The sequence below is a fragment of the Pholcus phalangioides genome, unplaced genomic scaffold, assembly GCF_987345545.1.
Source record: "Pholcus phalangioides strain wild (caught in Gottingen) unplaced genomic scaffold, Ppha-v1.0 ptg000010l_1, whole genome shotgun sequence".
NCBI classification, from domain to species: domain Eukaryota; kingdom Metazoa; phylum Arthropoda; class Arachnida; order Araneae; family Pholcidae; genus Pholcus; species Pholcus phalangioides.
Window position 1 is genome coordinate 44,879,632 of NW_028301603.1, and position 16,159 is coordinate 44,895,790.

The 16,159-nt window shown below is 34.8% G+C and overlaps 1 protein-coding gene across 4 annotated transcripts in view; it reads right to left on the minus strand.

The window, feature by feature from the left end:
• Positions 1-16,159, minus strand: part of LOC149081576 (phospholipid-transporting ATPase IF-like) — a 189,722-nt gene that overhangs the window by 159,356 nt on the left and 14,207 nt on the right. For all 4 annotated transcript variants that reach the window (XR_016193471.1, XM_089238531.1, XM_089238533.1 and 1 more), the window contains exons 3-4: positions 9,443-9,532; positions 1,538-1,726 (exon numbers count right to left, since the gene is read on the minus strand). Coding sequence is in view for 3 of the 4 variants with exons in the window: in XM_089238531.1 (XP_089094657.1) it covers positions 1,538-1,726; positions 9,443-9,532 (279 nt within the window). In the remaining variant the exon portion in view is untranslated. The remainder of the gene's footprint in view (positions 1-1,537; positions 1,727-9,442; positions 9,533-16,159) is intronic.

The following is a 16,159-nucleotide window of genomic DNA, read 5'->3' on the forward strand; positions in this document are numbered from 1 at the left end:
GGCTTCTGTATATAACTTTAAATAACTAAGATACTTTATACTTTTTTTACTTAAAATATATATATATTTAGGCTACTTTTATGAGACTTTTTGAAAAAAAACCACTTATACCATCTTATGCCATTTAAAGATATACCATCAGAATGTACCCGAAGAATATAAAATATGATAGAAATGAAAAATTTTGGCTAATAATAAAGCAATGCGACATTTTTCAAGGAAAAAATGATATTTAAACCCCTTTTACAAGATATACAGAAGACTGGATGTTGTGAAGATATTATTTGAGATGTTAATTTTTTAAGGAAGGAAAAAACTCATCTCTGCCTCTACCGGGAGTCGAACCCGGGCCCCTCGATTGCCGGACGTGTGCTCTGACCACTAAGCTACAGAGGAGATAGAGATTTTCCTTCGCTAGAGCATATATATGGAGCGTATAAGTGGAGAGCGACATTCATGTCATAAACCCCTTTTATTTGATTTTTTGAAAAAAAACCACTTGGTTTAAACCAAACAACAATGATTTATAGGCTAATAAAATATTCATATTTAAACAATGAAGGTTAGAAAAGAAAAAAATAGAAGTTCATCTAGATTAAATAATTTATATCTAGTGCCAAAAAAAAAATGCTATTCCAAAAGATTCACAGATATACCGCTCCAAAAATAATGAAAATTAATATTATCATGTAATCAATCACACAAATAATAACAAGATCCAATAACAATATCTTTATATTATCACAAAAATGAGAAACTTTGCCTGGTTTTAATTTACACAAAAATTGTCACGTTTTTAAGACAAATAAATTCAATTGGTCGAATGGTCGACGCGTTTCGGCTCTTCAATGGAGAGCCGTCATCAGGACCTCACACCTGTCTAGAATCTGTATAACAACAATAATACAACACAATATAATCTATCTATATAAGCACAGTAAACATCTGTTAAAAAAATTGCCATTAAAACAGACTTCTCATTATAAGCTGATGTTTTTTTGCATTATTTGCTCTTAGACAATCACTTGTTATATCGAGATAGTTGTTATGAGCCATATTTGTTATAAGACTTTTACTGTATATTTTATTTGTTTCAGTAGTACAAAAATAAAAAAATGTATATACTTTATGAAACAATAACCAACCTGTACAAACCACAATAATAAGGCTGTTGCTGAACTAACATCACTAAGTATATAACTCTTACAGACCTGCTGGAAGGACATTCAAGTCCCTTGAGGTCAATAGTGCATGTTGTATATTTGTATATGCATATATCTGTTTTGTGTAATTAAAAAAAATATATATGCATGAGGTCACAACTATTTCTAAAACAAACCCAAAACTATATTATAACATCAAAATTGTAAATTTTTTTACATCAATACCTGAAGGACTTATTTTCTATCTTGCTTTTTTTTTGCACCCATGAAGCAAAAAAATTAGCATTCTTACATTAGCAGTACATCATACATGTATATAATGTATTTAAGTTAGAACCAAATCAGTGAAAAGAAAAAAAATGGACAGGACTCACTTGAATGTCTTGTGATGAGAGAGTGACCATATTACCGTTTCTATAGATCATGACAGGCATTTGATTAGCATGACGATCAGCTTTGTGACGCAACCAGTCTTCATAAGCTTGTTTTATTGCTGTTACTGTGACAACAAAGATCAATGGCATCATGCTAGTTGCTGGACTAACAGGAGTATTAATATTGAGCTAAGAAAGAAAAATAACTTACAAAGAACACTTTTTTTTGTGTAAATATCAGAAACATATTTTTGAAAATGACAGAAAACTTTATATTCAAACATTTGGGTATTTAGCATATTGACTTATAGCAAATCAAGTCAATGTTTCGTAACGAAGTCACATACATTGCAGCTAAGAAGTCAGGTATTTAGCATCAGAATTGTTTAATTTGAACCAAGTGTTGTTTTGTTTTCTTTTCAAGTTATACCAATGTAGTCTGAGTGTAATTCTTTTTCGAATAAAGTTTTTCAGTCACTTGAAAATATATATATAGCTATGATTTCTCATCCTCTAAAGCAGCGGTTCTCCACCGGTTCTCAGCGGAGCCCTTGGGGCTCTGTGCGAACTTCCCAGGGGTTCCAAAGCAAGGGAAAAAATATAAAATAAAATAAATGAATAAAAACATTTTCAATAAATAGAAAACAAAATTTGGAGAAAATTATAAGTAATTTTTAATAATAATAAATCAGTAACTGTGATGAATAAAAAAATAGGCCCACAAGCTTTTCCTCCATAGAAATTATGAAATTATTACTCCCAAGAAGGGCTCAGCGAGTCAAAAAAAGTTGAGAACTGCTGCTCTAAAGAACCAAGATGACAGTATGGTAGTTCCTCACAGACATTTCCATTTCCTTTCCATAAGTAGCAGCACACATCTATTATTATTTTTTTAAATATACAGTGGACTCTACTCATGTTTCCTCTTAGAATATTTTCTAGCTTAGTAGAACTAATTTTCGTGATTCAAAACTTTCGCTAATACTTGAGATTTCCCATTTACAGGGATGGGGTTGCTGTCAACTCATTTTGGAGCAGTAAATTTAGTGTTTTGGAGCAGCAATCTGTGAATTTGGAGCAGTGTGCTGAATCATTATTACCTTTGTAAAAAAATGAAATTTTTTTGAACGGAGATAATCAGATTATCAAATTTTGAACATTTTAACCAGTTATAGGGTTCTGCAGTCAAAAATTAGTTTCACGTATTTGATAAAACTTATACCCACTTGTAGGGACGTAGAAATTAGTCACAATCTAAGCTGTGCGTAAAAAAAAAAGTAAAAATTCACAAATCAAACAAATAAACATACATTAAAAAAAGTAGGTTAGTTAATGGTAATCACAACAGTACTGACGGGGAATTACCCACCTCTGACTTGGATGGCTTCTCGATTGACACTAAACCACCGGGCAAATTAAAATGCGTGTTAATAAATGCCAGGAGCTTGGGTAATAAGAAAGATTTTTTAGAAACTATGATAATTGTGGAGGGCTTGGATCTTATAGCCATTACAGAATCTTGGGCAAACGATGGGGATGAATCTTTCTTACACATCTCAGGATACGATACTTTTTTGAGAAATAGATCTGATAGGAAAGGGGGTGGAGTGTTGATGTACATGAAATCCTGTTTGAAGGCTAGAGAGTGTAACGTGCAGAGAAGTGATATTGAAACCATATGGGTTGAACTTGAGAACAAAAGACGTCATAAACTTATTCTTGGGGTTTGTTACAATCCACCGAATAGGGATCCAAACTACATCGCCAAATTGCATGACGAAATTTCCTACATGTGTAAGCGTAAGAGGGTTCTCATACTAGGCGATTTCAATTACCCAGGTATTGATTGGGAGAACCTTTCATCTGGAAATCAATATGAAAGAGATTTTCTTGGTGCTCGAAAATTTTTTGTATCAGCATGTATCAGAAGCCACTAGGGGTACTGCTATTTTGGATTTAGTTCTTACTAGTTCTGAGGATCTAGTTGAACATGTTTCAGTGGGGGAAGAGTTTTCTTCCAGTGATCATCGTATCGTCAGATTTCACTGTAACTTTTCCTCGGGTAAGGTTGATAACAAAAGAACTAACTTTGATGTTTTGAGAGGAAGGTTAGCGGAAGTTTTCAAAGACCGGTTGGAATCAGTAGGGGTGGTAAGTCAATGGGAAGAATTTAGTACGAAGCTGTCCTCTGTTTTGCACGACGTCATACCCTTTGTTTCGAAAAAAGCATGTTTGTACATCACACTCTCTATGGTTCACGGATAGCGTGCGGAACCTTTATCTTGAAAAGAAAAAGGCGTACAGAGAGAATAAAAGTGGACGAGGTGACCTATCATTGTTTACTGATAAAAGAAGACTGTTGAAGAAAGCGATAAGAAAGTTGAATCTAGGTTGGCAGATAACATTGGCTCTGACCCAAAATCATTTTTTCGATACGTCAATAATGAATGTAAGGAGACACTTGGCCCCCTCTCGATAGGAGGCTCTAGGGTAGAGAGCTATGTAGGCATGTGTAGTGCTTTCAATGACTTTTTTGCGTCGGTTTTTAATGGAGATAATGATATTTGATATGCAGGTGTTGCATGGGATAATAAAACCCTCAACGATATTCAAGTAGAAGACGTGGAGGTCTTAAATCTTCTAAGAAATGTATGTGCAAGCAAAGCACCAGGACTAGATGCTATCTATCCCAGGGTCCTCAGGGAATGTGCTAATGAATTGTTGGGAGCCAGTCGCACAGATATACAGAAGTAGTGTTGCTGAGGGTATCATCCCAAGAGATTGGAAACTTGCTAACGTTGTTCCGATATTTAAGAAGGGTAGTAGAGAAGGGGTGTCAAATTATCGTCCAGTGAGTTTGACAAGCTCCCTCTCGAAAATTTTGGAAATTATCATCAAAAGGCAGTTTGTGAAGTGGATAGACGAGAATAATGTATTGTCGGATAATCAGCATGGGTTCAGGAAGGGGAAGTCATGTCTAACTAACCTCCTTTGCTTCTATGATCATGTGACTAAGGCTTTGGGTAAGAGCAAAAATGTACACGTTGTTTACCTTGATTTCCAGAAGGCATTCGATCGGGTCCAACATGGCAAACTCTTGAAGCGTTTACACGAGCTTGCTGAATTGGATAGAATCATGGTTAAGAGATAGGTCGCAACGAATTACGGTGAACAGGGCATTCTCTGGTTGGACAGACGTCACAAGTGGAGTTCCTCAAGGAAGTGTCCTTGGCCCCATACTTTTTTCACTTTTTATCGATAAACTCGATCAGGGTATCGATGGGATTACTAGCAAATTCGCAAATGATGTGAAGCTAATCGGGGTAATCAGGAATGGAAGCGATAGGGAGTTGCTTCCGACCAACTTAAACAGGATTGCGGCATGGGCAAATGAATGGAGCATGACGTTTAGCATTGATAAGTGCATGGTCGCTCATTTTGGTTCGAACAGCCCACGGTTCTCTTATGAGTTGAATGGTGTCACTATCCCGGATGCAACTAGGGTCACCAATTTGGGAATTCTCATTGACGAGCGGCTTAGGTTTTCTGAACATTGTTCAGCGGTGGTCAAAAAAGCGAATAGAATGCTTGGTATCATTTTCAAAAAGGTCTCTTCGCGTTCTCCTAAAGTCATTCTTCTGCTTTTTCGAGGATTAGTTCATCCTGGACTGGAGTATGCTGTAAGGTTTTGGAGACCATACCTACAGAGGGACATAGAATTGGTTGAAGGGGTGCAGAGAAGAGCTACGCGTGTCCTCATTGGCACACAGGGCTTGAGTTATGAAGAGAGACTACATTTTTTGAATATGTTTACATTGGATGAACGCAGGTGTCGAGGAGATATGATCGAAGTGTTTAAAATTTTCAATGGGATGGATAGGATGGACCATGAACTTTTAGTACACCGCCAGTCGACTGCTTTTACAAGGGGACACCAGTATCGATTGGTGAGGGACAATGCGAGGTTACGGTGTCGCAGGGAATTTTTCTCTAATAGGGTTGTTAATAAATGGAATAGCTTACCCTTGGAGGTAGTAAATTGAAACACAATTGGCACGTTTAAAAATAAATACAATAAACATGTTGGGGTTAATCGAGAAGCTATCCATTCTTAGAATAAGACAACCATAAGTATTCTTTATGGGCATTGTATAATATTTTATCATGTGTATATATTGTTTATAGTTTTGTGTTAATTGCATTTTTAATTGGGTTGCTGTTTTTTTTTTAAATATATGACATCCATATTTTTATGGGCATCTTTTTATCAGCCACCTCATTGGGCATTTTGCCTGTTGTGGCGTTGTATTTGTATTTGTATAAAAAACTCATGACATACTCAAACTTCTTTAATTTTTTGTTTCTTACTATTTTCCTCCAATTCCTCAAGAACACTACACATTTTTTCTTTCAATATTTTCAGAAGAACTTGCCCACTCTGGATGTCTGCAAAATTTCTCTCTTTATTCCCACTTCTATCATTTTCACCGCATTGTTCACCATAGTTTTTGATGATAACTGAATTTCGAACTCCCTTTTCTTCATCTTTTAGTCTTTGATTCTCATCTGGTCATGGAACTTTCTTATCAAAAGTTTCTTGGTGCTGAAGTCTGTCTTGGTACTTCTGATGCGAGCCTAGAACAGCTTTCCAAAGATTGGCATCGACATCAATATCTTTCACTTTGAGAATGTTGTACATATGATTTTATTTGCTTTGTGCCATAGATACTTTCAATCGAAAGATTTGGTCTATGTTGCAGGAAATATTTACACTAAAGCCACTCTCACAGTCTGCATTTCCATGGGCAAGACATAATAAGGCTTTGACGAGCACAGGCAAAATTTTGAAATGATGATTAAAAAATTGGTACTGGCACCTCAATTGCAATTACTAATTCCAGGCTGAGAGCAGCACAAAATGTTTTGGAATTTATAGCAGTATATCTGCCATCATGAAAGAGGGTCATTATGTTCTGAAAAAGTGAAAAGCAGCATTATTTTGGACCAGGGTTGGGGTTTTGGACAGGACACGTGGGAAAAACTGTCTAAAACTGAAACTGTCCAAAACCTCCAAGTTTCAAAATGTTACGTGGAAACCTTTGTTTTTTTGGGGTTTTTTTTTTTTTTTTTTGGTTTTTTCCATGATACTAACATATTAAAAAAACACCAGCAGAAAATAAAACTAACTAAATCAAAAATATTTCAAAAAGGTGTCATTTGGTTTTTTTCTAAGTTAATTGTTTCACCAAATTTATTGTTTAAGGCTGGAAATCTGATAGTAAATTGGTATCACTCATATAACTGTTTAAATAAAAACTATTTTCAATTTTTCAGTTTGTTGTAAATGTTATTTCTACTTCACATCTTATTTTTCATGTATGATTATGAAGCAGGTACTATATTTAGGACAGTGCTTGTCCAAAACCCTGCAGACTCTGTCCAAACATTTATCTTTAAAAAATATATTATATTGAAGGTACCAAATACGCATAGTCACAGTTATAATCATTGCATTATTGTGAAACTAAACAATATTTTTTTATTAGATACCAATATAATGATGGGAATAAATATCAATGGTGTAGGGGTTTTTTTTAATGTAAATTGTTCTATTTTGACTTTTCAAACTTTTTTCTTTAAATTTTCAAGTGAACTTTGTATTTTACATTCTCAATTTTCAAAAAATAATTATAAATAAAAGAAAATATCTGAAGAAAATGAGGTCACTATATAGCACCTACACATGACTAACAGAACACAATTTCACAAACACTGATTACACCTACATGATGATAAAAGACTTCAAGATCCAAAATTTTTGTTAAATTTAAATTGTTGCTCTTATAAGGCTAGAAGCTAATATTTCATAGAATAAATTCAAGCTACATTTACAATTCTATCACACGGGGGACAACAGCAATAAGAAAAACACTGGAAGAAGACTTATCAAAAGACTGTCTTTAACACATTGTTTTTTATTTTCGTGTCCCCCCAAGTTATGTATCAATTGAAAGAATATTTTCAAATTTTGTTATCTTAGAAATCATCTTGGCACAGATAAGGCAGCTAAATTAGTTATGTGTTATCAAATGTTAAAAGGCACAGCTGCACTTGATTATTGGTGTTTGATTATTACGTAAGTTTAATTTCATTCTGCAGTCATATCTATTGCTTTTTTCAAATTTTCGTGTGATAAATTTCTATCCCATTCTTGTATCTTTCATGTTTCCATAAATCTAATATTTAACCTCAAGACAGTTCAGTTTTCAATTGTTTGATAACCTGATATCAGCCATATAACCCTTTGCACATACTGTTTTGAATTTCAAAATTTCATTATATTTAATGTAATTTTAATATGAATTTATCTATATATATAAAAATGATTTTCTGGGTGTATGTATGTTCTCTATACAAATCTACAATTTTAGATGGATCATCGCCAAATTTTGCATATATACCAAATGGGACCCGACTTAAACAATAGGTTACTTTAAATTTTTGTCAGAGCAGGGTAAGTGCCCCAAATGGGCAAAAAACTGTAAGGCAACAATGGATTTCGGGCCTCAACAATCACTTTCCGAACGTTTACTTTGGTTACCGTGGTTCCCTAGCAATGCGTTTCAGACGTGTATATGCCTTTACAATGGTTTGTCACTTCTTTAATTCTGTTAGTATATGCATATGCATAATAGTTTATGCCTTTATAATGGTTTGATACATTTTCAATCCTGCCAGTAACCAGATTTTTTTGAATAGATGTCATAATCATCATCAGCATTGCTTTGAGGGTCAAGAAAAGGGTGATCCTCATAGAAATCAGTGTTAAAATTGCCGATTTTACTGTAGAAATGCTGAAATTTTGTGGAGTTTTCTGTCACATCAATAATTTTAAAAATTGTATTGAATTCTAGATTTCTGAAATATTGAGTTTGATTAGAGATATACGAAGCCTGGAAGATTAAAGATTAAGTAATTAGCTGGACCTACTTTTGAGTTGGACATTCATGCAATAACATTGATTTCAATTTTTTATTTAGATCTTCTCAAGCATGAAAATTAATGTCTCCATATTGTCTTTTGATATTCAAATGCATAAATTCATAGTTTAGGATGTTTTAAAATTAATTATGGGCCCGTGAAGTACATCGAAGGAATTTCACAGCTTCAATTAAGCATTTTTGAAAGCTGAAACAGGCAGATGGATAACTTAAAGTTCAGGGGGGAGGGGATAGAAATACTGAGCGACCCTTAAAAAAGGGGGAAAACATATATATATTTATTTCTACGTTTCTTTAAATCTAGATTTGTTTATTTCATGAAGTCGCACAGGAAGTCGCCATATTGGTTAACTTAGACATGGTTTGCATGTCCCTCAAAGAAAGAGGGAGATATCACGTGATCCAAACAGCCTCATTGAAGAAAACCTGGGCAGCGCCGGGTATTATAGCTAGTATAATATAAAGTTCATTATTTGATTATAGAAGTAACCTCTTCATCAAGTTGCAAAGTTTTCACTTATAGTTATAAATAGGAACTTTTGGACAGTACGGTTGCCAACCCTCTTTTGGACCTATAGTCTTGGTAAAAATTGTTTTGAAGCCTAAAAAATTGTTGTAGCACGTGGACTTTTTTTGCGATTTGTCCAGCCCTGCACTAACCCTTTGCCAAAACTGTCTTTCATCTGAAGTAATAATATGAACATGAAAAAACACTACAATCAAATAATGATAAAGTAAAGAAATAATTATTATAAATAATAAGAGAGAGAGATAGAGAAAGGAAAATATATTCTTCACTGAAATTAATAAAATTTACTGGATCAAATTTCTCAAAAACCTGTCTTTTAATCGCTAAATAAAAAATAATTAAAAACTGCGAAGCACACAATCAATGTTTTCTTACCTGTATTATAGCAACACACAGGAAATAAAAATTTGCGATCCTACGAAATTGTTCAAATAAATTCTTTGGAATGAATGTAAGCAAAGTGTACTGAAAGAAAAATAAATAGATAAAAGAATTTTACAAATACAAAATTTAAGATCATAACAATATTCATTAGTTTGTTCTTAAGGATCATTGAAGGCAAATGTTTTGATATGACCAGGGGTGTACTTTTTTTAATCACATGCTCCACGCTAGTGCAGTAGAACCACATTATAAGTCTCATAGAGGTTAAAGATTGTCCGTTTTAATGAAAGTCTGGTTTATGAAAAATAATTCGGAGGTGTTGTGCAGCAAGGGTTACATCAATAAAAGTATGGCAGTTAGTAATATAAAATGATTATTATATATAAAATAAAAAACAGCCTCCAACATAAATTCAATAGAAAAAGATGTGTATGCATAAGCAGTTTAAGTCATTCCATTCAGAGTACCCATGTTTATGCAAAACATGATATTATATGTTTAATCACTTGTTTTTTTTAATGTCTGTTATAAGCGATTTCTGTTAGAATAAGGTTCTACAGGATTTAAATACTACGTCCAAGTGGTGTGGGGGATACTCGTCTACTACCGGTGAAGGTTGCCATGAGGTCTAAGGTTCGAACCGGGGACAGAATATAGAGAACAAGATATTTTTTCCACAAGCTCAAGGTGGCTGATAGATGGTGCTTTAATGTTCAACCCAACTCGCTGACGACAGTAAGTTGCAGTATAGCTGGAGTGTTAGTGTGTGGTGAAGTAGAATATTAAATATTGATTCACGCATGTAAAATTTTGGAGCTTTGTCCATCTTTGATTGGTAGAAATGGCAAGTGACACGTACAAAGGGTGAGGGCCCCGTTTATCATGCAAATTACCAGAACATGAAATGATCTTGTGACAATACATTCATATTCACTGACACTTGTGTCAAATACTGTGATTGCTTGCGAAAAATCTGGCTTTCTGTTGGTGATCACAAAAACTACAGCAAAATCACAGACTATTTATTCTCATTCACATTTTTATGCTACTTGTACATGTTTTTTGAGTTTTTCTTTTGGAGTGAATATGTCTTTTAAATCATCTAACAATATTGGGAGCATTCACAAAAAGTTGTGTGACAATATTCTCAAAAAACATTATCTCAGTAAGTATACAATACAAGTCAAAAGTAATGGTATCATCAGATGCACATTGCAAAGATGCATTGAATGATATCCCTCCAGTTTAAATACCTCTTCACATCTGGGCACTCAGGCCGCTGTCCTGATTTGCAACAAATAGTTTTAGGCTATATCTAGGTAATTATGCAAAGCAAGTCAAAAGCAATTGTATCGTCAGATCTTGTTCTAAAAATAAGAAGTTCAGTACTTAACAATGCATCTCTCCTGGAGTAGAGTACGTCATTATGTTCTGGTGAATCAACAGTCTAACTAGGTTGAACGCAGCGACCTAGGGCCTCTTGTTCCTATCAGCCGTGGGACGAGAGAGATCGAGCATTAGCCTTCTCTTTGGGACATCGGCTTTTCACCAAAACTAGGGGTGGGAAGTGACAAAGTCCATTTCGGAGCAGTAAAATATGGGATTCTGATCAGATATTTATAAATTGGAGCAGCGAAATTAACAGAATATTTTTGTTGACCCCCAACCCTTTCAAAATAAAACTGCAGTGTCTTGTTATCAAACATTTTTTTCTTCAGCCTGTTTTTTTGTTTTTGGTGTTTCAAGCTTTTGACACCTTGTTTTGTTAGATGGAAAGAATTATATATTTATGTATTTTTGCTCTGTGTAATTATCAAGTTATAATATTTATTTAATTTGAGCTTGTTTGAAGAGATAATTGTTACATATACATTTTTAGAAAGTGTCATCAGTATATGTAAATTAGCAATTTTGTGACATCACTCATTATCCTCGAATCAGAGAAGCCCAGGGGATTCTGTGAAAATTTCCCTTTTATATAGTAGATCCATAGATCAGTAATTTATTGTGTATTGGAGAGGTAGGAGGTTCAGTAGAATATAGTCTGGCTATTTTTATAAGGATTTATTATCTTAATCTGGCTTACCTTGTGCATAAAATTTTTCACACCAGTCTATTCAAGATGATTTTTGCTTACTGAGGGCACTATTTGCTATCTGGAACAGCAGCAAATGGGCAAATAATGGGTTTTGGGAAGTTTCCAATTTTTCTATACTCAAAAAGAAATTGTTGCAAAATGGGAGAGGATTTTAGAAGAATCAACACAATGTTTGGCGATTCAGAACTCATTATTTGGTGAGATTGGCGATCTGACACCCATTATTTGTCGATTCAACACTAGTTATTCGGCAAAGTTTCTGAATTAGCATTCGTAATTCGACGGACATGCTTTTTACTCCCGAAATGAAAGTTTTTTTTTTTTTCAAGAAACATCTTGATTTCACGCAATGACGATCGACAACAGTAATTTCTGCTGCTTCCAGTCCAGTGGCAACATTTTTTTTTTTTTGAAAACGAAAACTGACTTGCATTTGCGCTTTAAAGCTAAAAGACCATTGCAAGCCATCTTCAGTTGCACGATCACGGATATTATCAGAGTTTCGCGATGGAAACCCCGATGAGGGGGTGATAGTTTAACGGCCGCATTCACCAACACAGTTTAAACTGCAATCGCAGGTGAAAAGATTGAAGATCGAAACGGATTGGTTAAATTGAGGATTTTAACCAACCCGTGTCGAATGCTAATCCTTTAACCGGCAATTGTAGTTTAAACTCTGTCGGCGAATACAGCCATAAGTACAGTGGAATAAAACATGCTCTTCTCGGAAAGAATCGTTTCAAATCGTCCTTTCCGAAATTCCGGGCATACAGAAACAAAATTCGCTATTTGAAAATATGAAAATACACTATTGGAGCAGGATGGCACAAGATGTTAATTTTTATGCAGTGCGACGCAATTGGTGCAGAGTTCCCACCCCTGCAAAACCTAGTCTTGCGTGCTTCACCCGGAGAAGTGAGACCTCGACAGGGACAGCAGAGGAGGGCTGATGCTGTCATAGAACTTTCACCACACGGGATGCTAAGCAGACACCGTCTTGAGACTCGATCTTATGAGATACTGGCCGGTGACGCCCACACAGTTGAAGGAGACGCTGATCCGCTCGTTCTGATCCGACGCTTTCCACTTTCCACTGAGACTTCGTTGAGATAGGACGCACGTTTTTCTTCTCCATTCTTTTGCACCGATCGAAGAAATGGCACCCTCCTGCGCCGAACTTGATAAGCAGATTTCCGCTATGGAGAATAAGCTGTCTGCCATCGACCGAATTGAGGCTAAGCTGACTGCGTTGGATACCATCAGTGGAAAACTAGAATGCTTGAATTCACCGAGTGATCAGAAAGTGTCAAATTCATGAGTGAGAAATTTGAGGAGCTGAAACTAACTATCAGCAAATTACAAGACAAGAATAGGAAACTATGGGAGGAGAACGAAATAATTTGGCGCCAAAACCAAATGTTGGAAGATAAGCTTGAACACATGGATGCCTATGCACGAAGAAATAACCTCGTCATCCGAAATGTTCCTGAAGGAAAGGAGAGGATACGGACGAGATTGTGTTGAAACTTGCGGAGAAGATGGAAGTGACAGTAGACAAAAGCAACATCGAAGCAAGTCACCGTCTCGGAAGCAGAAAAGACAAAGGCAAAAGTCGAACAATTATAGTCTGTTTTGTCAACCGTCGGCACAAAGAGCAGATACTAACCAAGGCGAAAAAGAGGCAGTCACAACAAAGGATCTTGGATTTCCAGGAGAAGCAACAAGGCTATATTTCGGTGAACACCTGACACCAAGGATGCAAGAGATCTACACCCTGGCCCTGGCAGCAAAGACGACTCACGATTGGCGCTTCCTATGGATGAAGAATGGAGCTATCTACACCCGAAAGGACGAGGAGAGCAGAGTGTTCCAGCTATGCTCTAAATACGATATAAAGGAGGTCTACGAAAGACAAGGTTTTTGAAAGATAAGTATTATTCCGAATTTTTTCTGATCTCATAGAATTTTTTTTTTTTAGTTAAATTTAAAACGTAATAAAAAAATGAATAGTACAAACTCTTCGCGGTTAATTAATTGTAGAAATTTTAGCACTGAGGAAATTTATCCATTATACAACAACAAACGCTGCGAATTATCATTGTTTCATGTACGAAGCCTTGAAAAGAACTTCGACTCATTATCTGAAATTTTTACGTGCTGCAAAACACCTTTTAAAATTATCGCGTTAAGTGAAATCAGGGTCACTAATAAAGTAGAATGTAATTACTTGGGTATTAAAGATTTTGAACTATTAATTTCACCTAGAAAAGATAGCTCACATGGTGGCTCTGGAATGTACGTGCATAATAAGTTGAATTACAAATGCAAATCAGAAATAGTTATCTATGAATGTGAATCAATATGGATTGAAGTAAATTATAATAATTCAAAGGACAGCTTAATAATTGGATCAATTTATCGACCTCCTAGCTCTAATGTGAACAGATTTTTAGAGTCACTTGATTCTGTCTTAAACTCGCTGTCCACAAAGTCTACCGAAATATTAGTTTGTGGTAATATCAACATAAACTTATTAGCTAATAACAAAGTTTGTTCAGATTACAATAATATTTTATTGTCTTACGGACTAGAACATGTTATAACCAATGCCACTAGAAAATCATCAGCTTTGGATCATATTTTTACAAGAACAAAGAAACAAATATCTACAGTGGGCATTATAAACTCTGATATAACAGATCATCATCCGATCTTTATTTATCTTGGTGATTTAAAAAATAATATTGATAGCCGTAAAGAAATCCACACTCATTATGATCATAACAAACTAAATTTATTATTATCTGATCCACCTTGGGTCTCCGATATATTTTCATGCAGTGATCCTAACGCTGCTTATCAAATCTTTTCTAAACATTTTGAGGATATACTGAAAGAAGCAGAAATAAAAAGAGTTAGAATTAAAAAGTACAGCATCCCCAAACAACCCTGGGTCTCTAGCTCACTTCTCAAGTCTATTAAAAACAAAGACAGGCTTTATAGTAGATTAAAATCCAATCCTTTCAACATTCAATTAAGAGAAAAATATAAAACCTAAAGAAATATACTGACATCTACTTTACGAAATGCCAAAAGAAAGTATTTTGAAGATCAATTTTTAAAATCTAATGGAAATATTTCAGAAACATGGAAAGTAATTAATCAAGTTTTAAATAAGAATACCAAACAATCTACTGTGATCCCGAGCCTAAAAATTTTAGGGTCTGTATCAGAATCAACTAATACTCTAGAGATTGCAGAAACACTGAATCATGCATTCTGTAATCATAACACTGATATGTCGCCTGCTGTTAATAACGAAATTTTTGTAAATTATAATATAACATCTGTCGCGAATTCTTTGTTCCTGAACCCAGTTACTGCTGATGAACTAAACAGAATAATATCAAAGATTATCGAAACCAACAGAAGATTTAGAGCTAAGATAAGTATACGTATTGTGAGAGAAAATATAGAATTTTTAAAATTTTTTCTCTTATATCTAATAAATTTGATCTTTGAAAGCGGAATTTTTCCAGATCAGCTAAAAATTGCAAAAGTAATTCCATTATTTAAAAAGGGTGATCGAACTGATCCCCTAAACTATCGTCCCATTTCAATTTTGCCAACATTGAGTAAAATCATTGAAAAAGCGATGTACAATAGAATTTCGAATTTTCTAGAAAACAATTGCTCCATATATGAAAAACAATTTGGATTTCGTAAAAATATGTCAACTAAAACTGCACTTATATGGTTCATTGACACAGTGTGATGCGCTAGAGATGATGGTAATTTCACGTACGGAATATTCTTAGACTTTAAGAAAGCATTTGATTCCGTAAACCACCAAATTTTACTAAAAAAAACTCGCTCTCTATGGAATTCGTGGTGTAGCATTAAAGTTGTTTAAGAGTTACCTCTCAAACAGGAAACAATTTGTGAATATCGGAGCGTACAACTCTAGTGTCAACAACGTCTCTTGCGGGGTGCCTCAGGGTTCTTGCCTCGGACCACTTTTATTTCTGATCTATGTCAATGACATCTATAAAATATTTAGAAATTGCAAAGTATTTATGTATGCAGATGACACAGCCCTTTTACATTCAGGAAATCAAATTCCTTAAATCATAGATGAAATCAACTACGATATGAACATATTAAGCACCTGGCTATCAGTGAATAAACTACAACTCAATACTTCTAAATCAGTTTGCATAGTTTTCAGACCTTGGCAAAAGCCGTTGGATACTGTGCCATTGCCAATAAAATTTAAACAGGATGAGTTAAAGTTTGTCGATTCGGTTAAATACCTCGGAGTTTTAATTGATGAGCATCTTTCATGGTCTAACCATATACTAGAAGTCAGCAAATCATTAAACTCCTATATATACATATTTTTGAAAGCAAGGCATTTCGTACCTTTTTATGTAATACGCATGTTATATTTTTCACTTTTTTTCTCTAAATTAACTTTTTGTAATCGGCATGGGGTCTCCCATTCGTGTCCTTATCAGCACCTCTACTTTTTCCATACCTTTTTTATCCCCCCCCCCTTATCAACGACCCTTGTAAAGTGACTTGCTTGGTCTTTCTTAAAAAATTAATTC